At 42.4% G+C, this 18,285-nt stretch overlaps 1 protein-coding gene across 1 annotated transcript in view; it reads left to right on the top strand.

Moving 5' to 3' along the window:
- Positions 1-18,285, top strand: part of SLC9A6 (solute carrier family 9 member A6) — a 906,904-nt gene that overhangs the window by 317,673 nt on the left and 570,946 nt on the right. Inside the window, exons 3-4 of the mRNA XM_069612818.1 lie at positions 9,493-9,570; positions 10,179-10,255. Of these exons, the coding sequence (XP_069468919.1) occupies positions 9,493-9,570; positions 10,179-10,255 (155 nt within the window). The remainder of the gene's footprint in view (positions 1-9,492; positions 9,571-10,178; positions 10,256-18,285) is intronic.

The following is an 18,285-nucleotide window of genomic DNA, read 5'->3' as shown; positions in this document are numbered from 1 at the left end:
GAAGTGTTGTCTAAGTAAAGCGATTGTGATCGCGACTGAACAAAGGGAAACGCTAACGTCGGAAGACCGAGTAAGGTTTTTATTGAAAGGTACATGTTTCTGCTTGGTCTGTGAGAGCGAAACAGCGCCGTTGTGACTAAAGGAGGGAGCGTGTCTCGGCCATCGCTGTCGCCACATGAACTTTAAATAAACTGACGCCGTAGTGTTTCTAGAAAAGGAAGTTTAATAGGGGAAAGCGACCGTTGTCGCTCTTTGAAGTTTACTGTGAAAGCGCCATTGCGCAACAAATGAACATACAAATTCAAGGCATTGCAGAATTGACTGGTACTGGAGGAAGGGAATAATCCCTAAGAGACGAACTGGAGGCTCGCCTCAAAAATTGGGTTGCCACTTAAAGAGGAAGTTATTCAAATGTCCTTGTTTGTAACAAAGGGAGGTGTCCAGAGGTTAAGAGTGTACACCTGCAGAAAGTGAAAGAAGGATATTAGGGGAAAGGACCAAACTGGTACACCATAAAACAGTCCTACCGATTTGGTTAAGAAACAAAGAATAGATGAAAGAGAAGAACGAACTGAAAGACCAAGACCAGAAATAAAGAAGAAGCCCAGAGAAAGGATGAGGAGAAAGGAGAAATAAATATAGAGACTGTTAAAAGTCAAGGGGGAGAAAAAAGGAAAAGAGAACAGGGAAAAGACATTAAAGTACAATAAGTACTCTTACCTGAACTTAACATCAAAGGGTATCCTGTTCCAGGAAAAGCTAGAGAGGCAGAAAAGAAGGCATATCCTTTACCAGTAAACCTAAAAGGATAATATATATATATTAATAAAAGAAGTTGGTTCTCTTTGTAATCCATACCAACTACTTATTGGCTCAGACTTTTATTCATGTTATTTAGTTGACCTTACCACAGGGCCTTGAAGGTCCACATAGGTGCCAGTACCTGGGGCAGGCTGGTCTGCTCCCGATGTCTGGGGGCAAGCATATCAGTTGTAAGTAAAGCCAGCTATATAATTTAGATCCTGCTGCCACAGCTTGCTAAAGGCGGTGTGCAGCCAGAGGGAAGGAACATGGCTAGTGCCCTATACCTATGCTGTGGTACCTTGGGATAGGTGGCTTGCAGCTGTCCTAGCTTTTCTGAATACCACTTGGGTGTGCCCTAATTTCTGGAAGGGCATGACCCTAATATAATTCTCAATGCCTGTAGCTGAACGCCTCCTGCATCTATCTGTCTTTGCAGCTGCTGGGCAGGAGCCTTGCCATCCTGCGCAGCATATTGCAATGCAAGGTTATGTACAGTGTCAAAATGTACAGCCAGTATTTGATAGTTTGTTAGTAAAAAAGGGCCTCTGCGGTTTGGATGAAACTGGGCTAAATATTCTAGCGACAGGTTGGGTGTGGCTAACGGTTCATGTCTAGCATTTGTTTGTGGATAAACTAGATTACCTCCAAACCAGTTGACATGATTTGAGTCTGTTAACACCAATTCAAGAAACTGGTATGGGTGATATTGGATGGTATTTATGTCTCCCCTTATCGGGAGAGTTGCATATGTTATTTACCTTGTTGGCTGGGGTTTTCATGTAAGTGAACAGCGATTCAGCAGGCAGCCCTCCCAGTTGCCTTATCGCCACTGTAAAGTTTACATTAAATCCCTGACAGTGTGATAACCTAAGCCAATCGAAAACCGCTGTTCTGCAATGGATGGGAATATTGATTTCCTGATGGGCCCTCTTCTGTACTCCTCTAACCTCTTCATTGTGACTGGGGCATGAGGTGGTTATTAGCAATGCTACGGTCATCTCTAAGAAGTCCCATCTGTCTTGGGTGCCAACCCTCTTTATTGCCTATGATTAGGCGTGACCACAAGTCCAATATCTCCACCTCGTTTGAGGCTGTGAAACCAGACCCTCGGTCATCAGTCCATGTCAAAACTCACCCTAGGCCATTTCTCAAAGCCAGAAGACAGGCATGCCTACGTTCATGTGCTCATCAACATGATTAAACCTATACAGTCAGGAATACCACTCTGACGCATTACTCTCAGCTGTACGTTTGACCCAGGAGTTCTCATTTTAATGCTTTTAATATGACCCCCTATCTTCTGAGGATTCTTATTCTCACTAAACAAGCTAAAACCAGAGCAGATGTACCCTAAGGAGACAGTCCTGGTTACCTCGCAATGTGTTAATTTGGAAATTCAATATATGAATTTATTCCCACGCTAGGTGCGGTTGTTTTCAGTGAAATTCTTATTAGAGTGAACACTCAGTCTTGTGGTGGTCAGCCGACACTTGTTTCGACCCAGAGGGGTCTTTATTAAGGCATGGTTTGTGTTTTGGATGTGGGGGTGTTGCCCCAGCTCAAGTCCCCTTGGGGTTAAAGTAGTCCTGTCTGGTCCCAGTCTTGGGTCCTCGAATTGACTGTGACTGTGTTGCAGTCCCTGCGGCGCTGATGCGAAATTAAGCATCCTCCATCAAGAAGCTTGTCTTCAAAATCGTACATTGTGCTCTAGCCCTGGATGAACCAGACAAATGTCTCTGGAGGAATAATGGAATGGTGCGGCAGAGAAAAGGAGGTGGGAGAAAGGAATGCCAAAAAGACGATTGGAAAGACACAATTTGGTTGGAGCAAGTGTATTGTTAGGGCAATATTGATGAATCAGCCAGGGTGGTGATGAGGGGACAAGAGGACCAGCTAGAAAAGCCAAGGATGGCAGCCTTCTAGCACATTGTTGAGTGGTATTAGAAGTAGTCAAAGGTGTGGAGGTTTCTGCACCAGAGGAACGTCCCCCTTTCACAGGGAAAAAGGTATGTGTGGCAGGCCAGATGATAGAAGTGTAAGTGCCAAGTGCTGATTGTGTATAAAGGAAGACGAGAGGTAAAAACTTTCAAAGGCCAAAATGGATTTGGTTCTTTGGTGAACGCTGCAGCTTGAACTGTACTTTCTGACTGTAGAGCACTCACATTTGAGTGAAATGCTAGTCTGTTATTATGAAACTAAATAAAGGGAGAATGTTACCCCCAACCTCTGTTCTAATTTAAGGTTGTGCAGACCCAAACTATACCCTACATCGTAACCCTGCCCCACTCTCAATGTTTGAGGAAAATTCTATATTCAGTGCATTAAGCTAACGAAATAGGGGTAAACCAAGATGAGGGTTCTTAGGGAAAGAATGTAGGTTGTGTAAGCCAATTTGTGCCTTGTAATGAATATTATAAAGTATCAGTAACTGAAAAGTGAAATGAACAGCAAACTCCTAGTGGGCAGGGCTCACAAATTGAAGTTGCAAGCTACTAGCCAGCCATTCAGAAGTTGCTTGCCACCCCAATTATATACATAAACACAGCACCACATTTCGTACTTGACAAGAGTCAAATATCACTAGCCAATGGCTAGTGCGAATTGTGCACTGTGAGCAGGCAGATGCATGTTTATCTTACCAGCAAATTGGGGGTAGGATTAATTTAAAGATGATTCCATAGCTATTGCTAAATGGTCACTTAAATATATTAGCCACCCATTTAAAGAGTTGAAGTTGGTCATTACTACATTTCCTACAAAATTGGATGGTACATTGACCTTTGTGCCAAAAACTCTTGTGAATAAGGTGCCGGTAATAGTTAAATAATATAATGGAAGGTAGCTCTGATTATACGGACTAGGTAATGTTTCGCTGATTAGAACAGTATAAGGACAAGGCAAGCCTTGTCAGTACTAGTGCAAAGAGAGTAGCAAACTGGCAAGCAAATGTATGTTTATAGAAAATTATTTGGCACACAGGTAAAATGGATCGGTATGGTAATCTTCTTCTAGGATGAAATGTTTGTCGTGATACCCAAAAAGTAACTTAAAAAAGTTAATAATCAAATGTGAGAAAACAAAGAAAATTGTGAATGCATGGTTTTGACAGAACATATTTTAACATATTCATACAATTCCAGTACATATAGAACATCACAGTTATAATCATAAATGCATTTGCTTGTGAGTTAGCTACTCTCTCAACACTAGTACTGACAAAGCTTGATTTGTTCGTATACGGAGGTAATCGTTAACCCGACGACTGAACACCACTTTCCTGTTGGATACAAACGCTAGTTATAATAAATACATGTCAATCGAAAATATTTATTGAACACAGGGTAATGTGATAAATACTGCAGAGTCATCACTGAATCTTAGCCTAAAATCTCCTCCCATATTCCAGGAAAAGGCAGCCGGTACTTGATAGTGACCTTGGGGGTGGCATCAGGAGGGATGATCACATGAGAGGTGATGGTTGTCAGGGGGAAGTGGTGACTCTCTTGGGAGAGATGCAGTATTCATCCTCTTATGAAGATGGGAATCTGATATTTCCCAAATATCTAATGGCATGCTGTCACTGCGTTAGTCCCTCCCATGAGAAAATCCAAAGAACTTTCAATGAAGTCACCAAGACAGAATACGTTTTATACTTCGGGAATTAATTAATCAAATGTGACGTCATGTAATTAACCTGATTCTGTCTTAAGTAAAAACCCTAACCCCAATACTAAATCACATATCAGTCACAAAACATCTCCATGCTCTGATTACATTCAGTTCACAGATCAGTCGGAATGTAAGCGACATGAATCACTATAGACTCTGGATCCATAAGTTCTGTGGTACTGGAACGAGGAAGATGGACACAGAGTTAATGAGGATCAAAGGTGCTGCTTACAGGGATGTGCCGTCTAGTTGTTAGAAGTTAAGACACCTGAGTGGGACATTTAAAACGGGCAATGAGCCACACCTGGGAGGTGTAGCAGAGGGAGAAGTAGTCGGGAGAGCGGCAGAGGAGGGTGAAGCTGAAGCAGGAGTGTGAGTGCCAGCAGAAGCTGACACAGGAAGAGAAGGCATGTAGTTTTGCAGAGTACATGCAGCAGGAAGCAGAGCCATGGTCCGCACCGGGGCGTGAACCCCAGTTGTGTGGGAGATGTGCTCCCGACCGGTGCAAGGCACTCTGAGGTGCTGGAGAACGCGGAGATCCGTCGGAGCCGGTGGAGCGCCAGAGAAGGGCCATGCAGGCAGTGGCAGGTACAGGAGAGCTGTCGACGGGATTGTCGGTCCACAGAGGGCCTGCTGCAGCAGCAAGGAGTGGATACGGAGACGCTAAAAGAAGCTGGTGTGTTGGCCTGCAGGAAAGGGTAACCCTGGAGCACTCCAAGCAGAACGTTGTCAACAATAGATAAACATGGGACATCATGGTGTAATAATTCACCACTACCTACAAGGTCATAAAATGGCATCCTATTCCCTGTTTAGTTGCCAAGCCATTCCCAGAATGCAGTCCTTCTCCTCTGTATGCACAAGCCATTTAAATCTGTGGTTTCCGTGAACTTTTGCTCCTTTCTTGAATAACTTTATTTTAGAAAATGTTTTCCGTCAGGAACAGAAAGTCTTTCGGTCACATGCTAGCTTGATCCCAAAGCTGTTGACTCCTTTTCACAAATGTGGAAATGTCTCCCAATTATTTTTATACATTTGCATGAATGCTTGTTTGAGGGGAACTTTTGCATTACATTGATTTTAATGATGTGATTTCCTTATCCTTCTTAGAAGAACTCAGTCTTCCTGTTCTCATAAGCATATTTGTGAGAAACCCCTCATGGATGTTGACTGCATGAGAAATCTGTCTTGTCATCCAACAGACTTTGTATACACAGTATAAGTACATCCTATATGAGGGATGCAAGATTATTTAAAGAAGTTATGAAAAGAATATCCAGGAAAGTTATGCTTGGCCGACTGACATATTTTTCTCTTCTTCCTTTTCTTCTCATTGCAATATGTAGCAATGGATGTAAATGGAGGTGGTAGAAGCACAATAAAGTTGCCTTTATGCTGACTTGGTGAATACAACTTTGTGTCTCCTGTTTTTCCACACCGTTCTAGCCATCTGCAACTGGTTTTCTAGGCAGGTTTCTCTCAGACTCCCTTCATGCGGCTCCATAGGTGTGTCTTCAACCTCCTGAAAAGCTGAGAAAATGTTAGTAGCCTCCATCAATCAGTGTTGATCGGTGATGCTGCATTACTCAGTGCTAAATTGTATCTCTTCAACTGCTGTAGAATAATGTTTCAAATATCTTGGTAGCATCAATGGTGGTTAACTATTTGTTGGGCAGTTCTTTTAATGGGTATTGCATTTCGTTGTGGAGTTTCTATAGGCATCAGCATGACTTATTGAAAACTCTGGAAGTATCCTCACCCAAAGACGGGGATAGCCGTTTTTAGAGTATGTTGTTTCTCTGGTGGAGTTACCTTTTTTTGTATGGTAACTGTGGTATTCTGGTCAGAAGGGAGGGTGACTCTCTCGAACCAAAGAAGACCTCTGGATCCTCTCTTCTGGCATATTTGGGATGTACTGGTGTGGGACTACTTGGATATACCCTTGATAAAGCCAAGGCGTCTCTGAACTGCATAATGGCTGTTTACTGGCACTTATGTGCTGTATCATGTAGTGCTTTCCATCCTTATGCTAATGTCTCACATAGTAGTCACATGTTGGTTGGGCTTTCTGTACTATTTCCCAACAATAGCTTCTATTAGTTTGATAAGGGACAGTTGTCTTTAGTACTTCCAGCATAAATATCTGCTGTTGCATGATACTTCGCTGCTACAGTGCTGTTTGGACTTCACTCCAGACTAGGATTGAGATTGGCTCCTCCCTCTGAATCAGTCTCTCAACTGGGTTTTATCATGAGAAGTACATTTTTCCAGTATCTTGTCTCACTCAACTCATTTAAAATATTTGTGTGGTTTCTCCTGGGGGCTGGGGGAGACACCATATGGGACACAACAAATGCAAAATAGATGACTCTTATACGAGCAAAATTGATTTTATTCAAGAAGGACAGAAAATGTTGGCCCCGGGTAGTGTTTGGTTTTTTACATTGTGAGCATACCCAGTATTTTAAGGTTAGTTTATTCTGAAGGAAAATTGGGGTTTGTTTTTCCCACCACCTAACTGTTTATCTTTCAAAATTGCCCCCGGTTCTCTTTGGGCCATGGTGACTTAATTTCCCAACATAGATTCTTTCTTTAGACTGATGTTTCTTTGGCTTGTTATGGTACTTTTGGCTTTGTCCCCTACATTCAGTGTATTAAGACTGCTGATTCTTCAATGTTCGTATGGTCAGGTGTTTGTAACTCTTTGTTTAAGCACAGTATTTTTCCAGATAATTTGGAACTTTTGACTCCTTTTTCACACGTGCTGCCTGTCATTTACCAAGGAATTGGGTCAGTGTCCCCATCTGTAATGTTGCTTTATAGAAAGGATTTTGAATTGTGTTTGGGAATGTTTGACTCAATTTCTCAACAAGTAACTGTGTGCAAAGCTTCCTAAATGTCTATGGGACATTTAATTCAGTTGCACTACAGTTGGCATGTCCTAATAATAATATAAACATCTCCATTTGATATGTGATTTAGGACTCAGTTTCCCCAAATAGCAGCTTGGGAATGTCCTCAGAATAATGTATGGATCCCAATGATACTCATCAATGTGCCCCGGCCACATCCGTTGGTGTTACTCCTTGAGTCCAAATACCTCTTTCTGATTGATCTGCTCCTGCTCAATCTCCTTGCTTCTGGACACATTTTACAGGTCCAAAGGCTCCCCTCTTTTGCTTCTGTCAGACTATACGCCAGCTCTTTCCATCACGTTTCTCACATCTTCAGGACCTGGAATCTTTCAGATTTCCTCAATTCTGTCGGCTCATCTTTTCGGTCAGTGGACCACTTGCTGAAGCCTACACTGTCACAAAGCCTTCCTTGTGGTGATTGAATGCATATTGGTTCATTAGCTGTGATATCTCTCTTGGTTTTCAAGCCATAACATTGGTGTATCGGAGCTCTGTCTTTGCTCTTGAATGTGATACATAGCACCCACTGTGTTAGAGGTACATGCACCTCCTCGCAGATCGAAGGCACATTATTTTTTTCTCTTCAATGTTATCAGTTGTACACAAGCTCCCACGCAAAGTCACTGAATCATCGATATGGACAACCGACTTCAACAAATCACTGTTTCCGCACCAGTACGGTTCATCACAGTTTACAATACCACCACTAGTAGTATGCTATTGTAATGGTTGAGAATACAATAGGAGAGTGTCTTGTTGTAGGAGAAACAGGCTCATTTTTAAGACCCCTTTACCCTATTTTGCTGTCATTTTCTACTTCTTAAAGGGAAAATTACTTTTAATTTTGAACAGCTTGATGAATCAGTTTTCCCTTACTTGGTATCATTTCCTTGTGGATGTTCTCCTGCTAGGTCTCCATTATCTGACTTTGTGTTGGCTGACTCTTTCTGTTGGCTGTCTTGCCTTTTCTCTACACACTCGTTTGGCTGGTTTTTGGCTTCCATCTTTGATGAATGGATTTCTTTTCCAATGTCTGCTTTACTGTTAGTCCTGCTTGCCAATTTGCTAAGAAAAATAATCTTTGCCATCAAAAAGGCGAATAGCTCTGGTTTCTTAAAATGCTAGCAAAATCGGTGCTCCTGTACCTTCTTATGGGGTCTTCGCTCTCTATCTTTATCACTCCTTTCTGCATTACCGCCACACTTAAATATTGAGCGGTGAACAGGCAGGTCTTAGATAAATGGCTGAGGTGTGGACATGCTAACAGTGGCTTTATAAACCTGCGATGGTACAGTAATGTCATGCCAGCCTTTATCTCTGATCGAAGAGATTACTGGCAGAAAGATGCCAACCATCTATATTGTAAAGCTTGCTGGATATGTTTAGCGAGCTTGCTTGAGGAGAAGTGGCAGTGCATTGGATATGGCTGACCGCATCCTTTTATGACATTAATGTGAGCTCTTAAATGCGCAAGTGTCTGTCTAAAGAAATCTGTCTTGATCTTAGATTTTACCTGGTTTGTCTTAAAGCTGAATTAAAGTATGAGCAAGAATGAATTAGGTGGCAGGAAGGAAACCTAGTATTAGGCGGAAGGGTGAGTGGGAACCGTGAGGCGAGATCTGGGTACTACGTAAAGTTGGAGCATGTCCCCAGCTGTGGGCGATGGAAAAGCCATAGTTTAGCCATTACTGCTCAATGGATGTTGTCTAAACGTGTGCAGACTATTATCTTGATATAACACTTTGTTAGATCTCCAATTTAAAATGGAGAGTGACAGAAAAAGACCAAAGAAACACTATTGGCAACATTAATGATTTATTCTACTAAGCAGTGAAGATTCGACCCCAAAAGGAATACAGTGTATACCTAGCACTACTTGCTACTTAGTGCTGATGAAAAAGCCGGTAAGGTTTCAAAACACCCTAAACTCTCAACTTCTTTCCACTTAGGAAAACCGTGACATAACCAGATCTTTAATGTATGACTTTGTACCCTTTCTACCACTAGCACTTTTTCAGTTTTTGATGAGGTGGTGTTCACATGTCGTTTACTTTTCTCTGACTGAGGATTTATTTATACATGTATTTGAATTCTTTGTCCACAGGTGACGTTCGATCCGGAAGTATTCTTCAATATTCTACTGCCGCCAATCATATTTTATGCAGGATACAGTTTAAAAAGAGTAAGTGGCGTCTCCCATTTCCAGGTTTCCTTGTTTTGCTAATGTGATGCCCATTTGTACTTTGCTCAGCAATGTCCTGTTGTATTTGATTTGCACATGCTACACCCAGGCCAGCTGTGCTTGGAGTGTTAATGTGGTTTTCAGCTGTACTTGGTTGTGAATGTTATACTCGTGTGTGCTGATCTCGCTCATGGTGTGTCCAGTTGTACTTGATTAGCGAACATTCTGCCTGTTTGTAACTGTTTTACTCATTTTGTAGTTGGTTTGCTAATATGCCGAACTGGTTGCATTTTGTTTGCCAATCTTAAGAAGTAAATGTGTTCCTAAATCACTCATATTGTTCCCAATTGACATTTTCTTCCAATATGTAGGTGATAAAAAGGCTATCAAGTGACTGCTTATTTCTAGAGATAATGTTTCTGCAGTTTGTTTAAATTAAGTCTGATTACTTGGCAGCACATCCAAGAAATGCAGCTTCAGCTTGATGGGTAGCTAAATATAAATGTCACTTTATCTACGTCTTTACTGCTGGATGCTGATGATAATGTTGTTTCTTATGTAATCAAACGCACTGATTTGGTCTCTAATACGTGTGCATTTCTTTCCAGGGGCATTTCTTCAGAAACCTGGGCTCCATCCTAGCCTATGCTTTTCTTGGGACACTCACATCATGTTTTGTTATAGGGTAAGAATGTATATACGCTAAAAACTGAGCAAGATGCAATTTGTTTTAAAATATTGTTTTATGGGTCCTTTTTACAAGCATAATTACACACATGTATGTCTACTTGGTGACATAGTTTTATTGCAGAAAATTATTCATAATCCCAAGCAAAATATATATTTTTCCAATATATTTAGAATGAATACATAATGTATTATGGACATAATGGTCCTGCCAGGCAGGTTATTTGGGCTAGCGTGGCACACTGTTACCACTGGATTCTTATTTTACTGCTTGGAATGGTTGGATTACTTGCCTTTAATCTTTAATCTTTCAGACACCGGTTCTTTTTTTGCACTTGAACTCTTTTAGGTCCAGACCTTGCCGTTGTGCACTAAGCTGGTCCACTCTAACCATTCGTCTTTTGTAAATTACCCTTTAACTCTAAAATCCAATGCAAATCATTGCTTTCTGTATTGACAATTCTAGTAGTAATCCCAGGGAATAAATCTAGCATTGCACAGGTAAGGGATCGAGGAAATGCAAGGACTGTGAGGAGGAAGGTCAAGCCTCATAAATCTTTTCCCAGTATGTATTAAAAGCATTACTGCTGTGTCTCTGTTCCTAGTCATAACAATTAAAGTAAATATTGAAGTAGTTGCCAATTGAATGTGTTCACTTTAGACGCCAAACCATTAATTAATGAAGTTTGTAAAGATAGGTTTAATTTGGAAAACAGAATTTCAGAACTCAACATCAAAATATTTCTCATTAGCAGAAATACCAAACTAAACCTATAATCAATAGCATTGGTCAAGACATATGTCCTTTTGACTGCTTGTCAGATCTCCAGAAAGGAGACCATTGAAGTTATAAGCAAGATGAAAAAAGGATTTTGCTAGATCCTATCTGTTCCTGCTGTGAAGGCATCATGAAGCAAGACACATACAACAGACTTAAAGTTCAAAGAAAAGGTATTAATTAACTTAAATGTCAGGATGGTTGAAGGCCTAACTTGCCCTGTACTAAGGTGAGATTAACCTACCTGAACAAAACGAAGGAAAGTCTGAGCCAAAGTGTTGAACTTAAGTCTGTCTCCAAAACCTATTCTTGTCCTCATAACTAAAGCTAGACAATGTGTAGGGATGTTACTTACAAAATAAACGGGGTACAACTTACTCTGAGCTTCTTCCATCTCTTAGAATTCTTTCAGCTTCCCTTCCTCAAGCGCAAGAGTTCCTCAAAAAGTCTCAAGCAACACAGTTCCATATAATCCTTGGGGTTCCACAGTTAAATAATTAAAGGCATGGTCTAGTAAATTTTTTTATTTAAAAAATAGATAGGCAACATAAAAAAAAATACTAGCATTCTCTTTTTTTTAAAACTTCCTATGTAAAATTTTGAGCTATTCAAGCTAAAAATTCGCAAAGGAAGGATATGGGCGCATCCATTTTGTGAAATGGATGCCCTCCTGTGCTGGCTTTTGCTTTTGCGGCACTAATGAAGGAAAAGCCAGCCAGCTGTAGTAAACAAAAGCTACCGCTGGGTGGCTTTACCTTCATTAGTGCTGTACGCGGAGGACGGGGACCGGAGACCAGAGCAGGAAAGCTGCAGCTGAATCTCGGTAAGTGTCATTTATTATTTTTAAAAATAAGCACTAGCTGGGTTTTTTTTTCTAAGTTTTCCGGGCTGGAGGAGCCCGGAAAACTTAGAAATAAAACCGCAGCTTTAAACGTTGTATTTATGTTTGCGGTCGCTTTTGAAGCGACCGCAAACATAAATACAACGTTATTGTGTTGGAAAAGTAGTGTTTACTACTCTCCTAGTTCACTAGTCTCCTCTTACTCGTCCCAGTACCTTTAACAGTCAAATGAGGGGAGCAGTCTTGTAGTAGCCCATAAAGGTTGGGGGAGGGTTAGGTAGGTCATTATTAGGGAAAGGGGATACCATGTCCCACCTAAGGGCACCCCACTCCCAAACTCAGAGGACCCTCCACCCAGGTGATCCTCCCTCACTTCTCCGCCCCCAGGGTCGGGATCTAAGAGCGATGGCCTTTCCCTGGTCACCTGAGAAGCGGATCCAGGAGTGTTAGGAATGAGAGTACCCCCAGTTTCTCACAGTGCCCAGCAACTGATCGGTATATGGGAGAGCTCCAGGGAATTATGAAAACGAGATCCATCCACTTAGCAAAAATGTAAGCATGTATTTTTTCTGATACAGAGAATGTAAACAAATAGTCACCTGTGAAAGATACAATTTCTCTCAAGATGTACATTAACTACGCTCTGTACATCTGATCAGAATGGAGGGACTCTTCTTTTAGAGAGAAAAAATGTGAGGATGATAAGAAAACGTATTTATTGACAGAGACTTGCCAGGGCAGAGAAATACATCAGACCTGAACTGCAGAAGCAATGAATGATAATGCAAAGCGCCACTTCCTCCTATCCTTCTCGCCAAAGTGGGCAGTCCCCAGACAGCAATATTTCACTGAGAATGACTAAAGAGAGGATGAAGATAAAGGCTCATAAAGGTAAATATGTAGGACCCCTAGTACCAGCAGAAAAACAAAATAAGGGAGTGGATGAAGCACTCTTGAATTAGCTTATCCCCATCCACTAGACCCTCAAGTTAGGAACAGATAATCCCTTCTAAAAGCTGTACTACATGAAGTCCTGGTAACTAGCTGTGACAAAATGATTACTACTCTTTAAGAGTAAAGGGATGAATAGGTGTTGAACAGCCTAATCCAACCTCCTTTGCCTCTTTTCGTAAAGTGATCATGAGGGGTGGCTGTAATGTTCCAGACGGGTGTGAGCTGATAGTTACTTCTCGCTGTTGAATCACATTGGTCCATACTTGAGCTCTCTAAAGTCATGCTTAACCTTGTACATCTCCATTGGGTTACCTTTCAGGATTGATCTTTATTACGTAGTGTTCTGTGGTCACTTCTGTTTTTGCAAATAACTATTGATTCTGCAATGTTTCATCAGGTATATCACTGCGCCGTTTGGGTGTTCTGCCTAAAGCAACATTATGTAATTGTGTCATTTATGCTCCTGCTCGCCGATTGGACAAACCTTTGGCTTGTGCATCATTGTAACAGATATCACCCAGATGAACGATCCCTCTGGTCTGAAATGCATTGGCCTTGGGCGTCTGCTATCAATCACCATTAAATGTGGCCATTTTCTTATTATTGAGCTGTCGTACAGTTTGTTTTAAGTAACAATAATTGTGTTTGCATTAACTTTGGCGTACATTTTTTTTTTTAACTTTATAAAAAAGGTTCATACCACGTTGAAAACAGACTAGACATTCAAAGCTCAAAACAGGATAATGGTTACTCCACACAGTGAGCATTCATAAAATCATATGAGAATCATATTCATAATGCAATGTTGAGATTCAGTAATTCTAAAGCTACATTTTAAGGCAAGTAATGGTTTGATGTTTCTCATGCACCTGATATCATAAATCCCAACTATGTGCACAAAAAGGTATAGCCAGTACACTGAGCTACCTCCACAAGTCACCACACACAGCATTTAACTCTGCCTCGACTGCATCCTCTGTTATCATATTTTGAAGGAACACCTTAACAGGAACCCAAATATTAGCAGGCCTAGATCTTACTGGCAACATCGTACAAAATTCTGTTTCAATATGAGAACACCAGGTAAGCTCTCGTAACCTTTTTTGAGGAGACTGGGGTACCGGGCTGGACCAGAGTATTAGGATGCACCTTTTGACTAGCAACATTCACATAGACAATCTCTGTGCCCCTTTGCTATTCTCTGGGAGCCACCTGAACATGCAGCAAAGTATGTCACAGGGAACCTCCTATCCAATCATGCGACCCGTCATGTCTGTCACCTGTTGCCAGAAGTTGGATAAACTCTGGCACTTGCAGATGACGTGGAGAAACCCAGAGTCCTGCCATAAATCTATAGCAGTTCCCATCCACACAAACCATTACTTTCTCAAATGTCTTGTGAACCTACAGGGACATGTAAGCCAGGTGAAGTATCCTATATTGTATGATCTTAAATCTTGTATTTATCACTACTCTCCGGGTTTATGCACACATATACCTCCACATCTTGTTGTCAATCTCCTGCCTCACATCCAATGACCATTATGATCGACACAGTGTAACCCCCCTGGGAGTAGCACTCGGCACCATCTGATATTATAGAGACCACCCTCTTTGAGTTGTGTGAATTAACTAAATACTTAAGGCGTGGAAACATCCTCAGTGCTACAAGGAAACTTAGGATCATGTTCCAAAGCCAGCCCTGAGCCAGAAGTACTGGATTGCTAATCTGAATTTGCCACCCAATCTTGTCTCCACTTGTTCCCAAGAGACAAGATTCCCATCATTGTAAACCTCAAACAAATAATGTATCTCCAACTGGCATTAGTTACTTTAACCAGTAGGTCATAGGGTGTGCAACCCTCAGTGCATGCTTGTTGCCTAGGGCTTTTTGCAGATGGTTTGAAGGTCTTGTGCAGGTCACTCTTTTGAGGGTTTGCACCACATTCATGATTGGGGACCATTTTCTAATGATTGCATTATAACGATTGGAAGTATAGCAGTGCCCACTCAAAATCTGTTCAAGAGCTGATAAAGTTGCAACACAAACACCAACCGAATGGTAATACCAAAATAAAAGCATGCCCAACGAGGTTCTGGAAAATTGGGAACTTCATGCACACAGCTAATTAAACTCGAGATTCACCCCTGTAAAGGAAACACAGAGAATTTTGACTTTGAGAAAAAAGGGGCATTCTGGGGGAAGACAGCCCTGTATGTATATAGTTTATTTATTTATCTCCATTTCTAAAGCGCGCAACTGCCCTGGGGCATCGTGGCGCTGTTACAGCATATTCACTTGGGTGCAGGCAAAATACAGTGTACAGTTCTTGGGTACTAGATCTTTACAGATTAGGCAGTATTCAGATTCCTTGGTTACAGTGGAACAGCAGAGTGGATACAAGCTATTTGAATAGTATGTTTTTCAGAGCCTTTCTGAAGGCTAATAGGGATGTTTCTTTCCTGAGTTTGGGTGGTAGTAAGTTCCAGGATTTTGGTGCTAGCACTTCGAAGCTAACCTCGACGGCTTTGTCTCTGTTAAAGGCAGGGATTGAAAGTTGGTCAGAGTATAGTTCTCGCTTTGGTCTGAGCGAGTGTATACAGTGTATTCGTTCAGCTAGGTATAGGGGCGCAGATTGGGAAAGACATCTGTGCGTGATTGTCAGCGCCTTGAACAGTATGTGTTCTTTGATAGGGAGCCAGTGGGCATCTTGTCTGGCCTGAGAGATATGCTCTCTCCTAGGGATACTGAGAGCAGCTCTGAGAGCGTTATTTTGTGTGATTTGTAGCCTGTTGATGTTCTTGGCGGACGTACCTAGCAGGAGGACATTGCAATAGTCCAATTTTGCGCCTATGGTGGCTCTAGCAATGTTGAGACAGTTCTTGGCGGAGAGGTAGGGTTTTACTGCGTTGATGATTTTTGTGGTGTGGGCTGCTGATGAGGAAATATAATTAACTTGTCTGTTCTTAGAGAGGGTGGAGTCGAAAAAGACTCGAGAGTTTTTACCGCAGCAGAGACTCTGATGACAGTGTTCTCGATGCTGAAATTGCTGTATTTGCTGTCAAGTTTTTTTAGGGTTTCCTTGGGGCCTACAAGTAGGATTTCTGTTTAATCCGCATTAAGACAAAGGCCATTGGCCGCCATCCACGCCTGGATGATTGCATAAGTCTGTTGTAGGGTTCTGAGGTCTTTCTCATAGTCACCATATAGTGGGAGAAGAATTTGTGTGTCATCGGCATAATTGGTAAACGTTATGCTGAGACCTTCCAGGTCATTAAATAGTGGTAGGGTGAAGAGGTTATAGAGGGTTGGAGAAGTGCATGAACATTGAGGCACCCCACAGCTGATGGGAGAGGGAGTGGCTGATGCCTGGTCTGAGAAGACCCTGATGGCTCGACCCTCCAGGAAGGAGGTTATCCAGTTGGTGGCTTCTTGGGAAAAGTGGGCAGAGTCTATAAGATGTTTTCCTAGTGTTTTGTGGTCGACCAAGTCGAATGCTGCTGACAGGTCGAGGAGCAGGAGAAGCGCAGACTTGCCCTTGCCCATGTTTTCTAGAAGCTGATTTTTTTAAGTCTAGCAAGGCTGACTCTGTGCCGTGCCATGGGCAAACCCCAGATTGTCTCTTGCCCAAGATGTTGTGCAACTCATGGTAGGACTGTATCTGTAGGTAGGCAGCCTTATCAAGATTTTCAGCTGGAATGGCACAGTGGTGATCAGTCTTTAGTTTTTAGGGAAGTCTGGGTCGAGTGTGGGCTTTTTTAGCAGTGGCTGGACCCAAGCTTCCTTAAGGGAAGGGAGGAAGGTACCGTGCCAGAGGTGAATGAGGCATTAATAAAGGCTGTAATGAAGATTGCTAATGCTGCAGCGCAGTCCTTGATTATGTTAGCAGGGAAAATATTGTGTTTACATAGCGAAGGTTTTATGTGCTTCATGATTAGTAGGACCTCAGCAATGGTTACTTCTCTGAAAGCAAAGGGTGTCGGGGGGTAGGGGGGGTTTGAGGCTGGGGAGCTAGAACCTTCTGGCTCAGTGCCAGCATGTGTTGGGGACGAGGCTTTGGGGTAAGCTGTTGAGATTGGCTTTAATTTTCTCTTGGAGTAAGTTAATCTTGTCTAACATAGCGTGTTGGATGTTACACAATTTTTCATCCTTTATGGTCTGATGTGTAGACATAGGGGGGGGGGAACAACCAGTTCATTGAAAATGGCAAATAATTCCTTGGATTGGGATTTTGCATTGTTAATTCTGGGATTGTAGGCAGCGGCATTAGTTAAGCAGCATATGTCTCATAAAAGGCAAAGGATGGCTTAAATGTCACTAAGGTCCTGTGAGCTGGACAAGGGGAATTGGGCCTCTTCAAATACCTTTTTGGTTTCTTGTCTTTGGGGATCACCAACATCGTACCAGGTTTCCAGGCGCCTTTCATCAGTCGAGCTGGTGTCAAGTTGGTAGAGTTGTGTTTTCACAATGACGAGTTAATGAGGAGTTGGTATAGGGCACAGGCTGTCAGTGGATCAAGTCGCTGTTAGGCTTGTAGAGTCGATGGCAAGTCTATTGTTCTGCTAGGTCGAGTCGTTGTTGGAGAAGGGTGAGTTGATGGCTTACAGCAGGTTGTGTTGGTGTTAGTCTGTTTCTTTTATGGAGTTGAGCCGGCAATCGAGTTGAGGACGTCCACATCAAAGGGTTGTCGGTTTATGGATGGCTTGAAGAGCGGGTAAGCAGTTTGTAGAGTGCTAAAAGCAGTACCACAGGTCCTGTAGCGGCTTGAAGTGAGTCAAACACGCTTGAGTCAGCCCAAAGGGATGCCTGAGGCATTAAACGAGGCTACGAGCTACTTCTGGACTTCTGGGTGGATGGGAGGCCCAGTCCAGGGTCTGCAGAGACAAGTTGATTCCTTTGTTCTGCACGTCCACTCCAAGAAGATGTTCTGGTCCTTCAGAGGGTCGTTCAGCCCCAGTGAGCAGGATCCTCATTCCAGTGCACAGGCAACAGAGAGGCCTTGTTCCATAGCACTGTCACCTCAGTTGTGCCCCTGAGATGGGTAGGGGGAAGAGCGTTTCTCGTCCTTTGGAGCGTCCATCCCCTGCCTGGCAGAGGAATTTGCAATAGACTGTATCCTCAACAGATTTCCAGTTGATTCCTTCTTCTCTTTAAGTCCAAATATTAGTCTATTATGGGCAGCCCCCTTACCTCTTATAAAGGTAAAATGCTACAGTGTTTGTCCAAAGCAAGATTCTTATCAGGGGTCCGCTCCAAGCTGTGGTAACAAGTGTTTGCCTTCTGATATTGTACCCAGGTTGCTTTATCTGCAGGAAGTGGAGAGGCAGGACTTTTAGGCAGCTGTAGCAGAATCCAAGCAAAATTCAAGATGGTAGACTCCTTTTTGGTCTAAAACTCTCCTCTGCACTACTCTAACTTCACCCCCAATATCTGTCAACTTCAAAAGGATTCCGG

Source organism: Ambystoma mexicanum, chromosome 5p (genome assembly GCF_040938575.1).
Source record: "Ambystoma mexicanum isolate Mex_15411 chromosome 5p, UKY_AmexF1_1, whole genome shotgun sequence".
Classification (NCBI taxonomy): domain Eukaryota; kingdom Metazoa; phylum Chordata; class Amphibia; order Caudata; family Ambystomatidae; genus Ambystoma; species Ambystoma mexicanum.
Note: the sequence above shows the minus strand (reverse complement) of the source record. Positions and strands in the feature narration are given on the sequence as shown.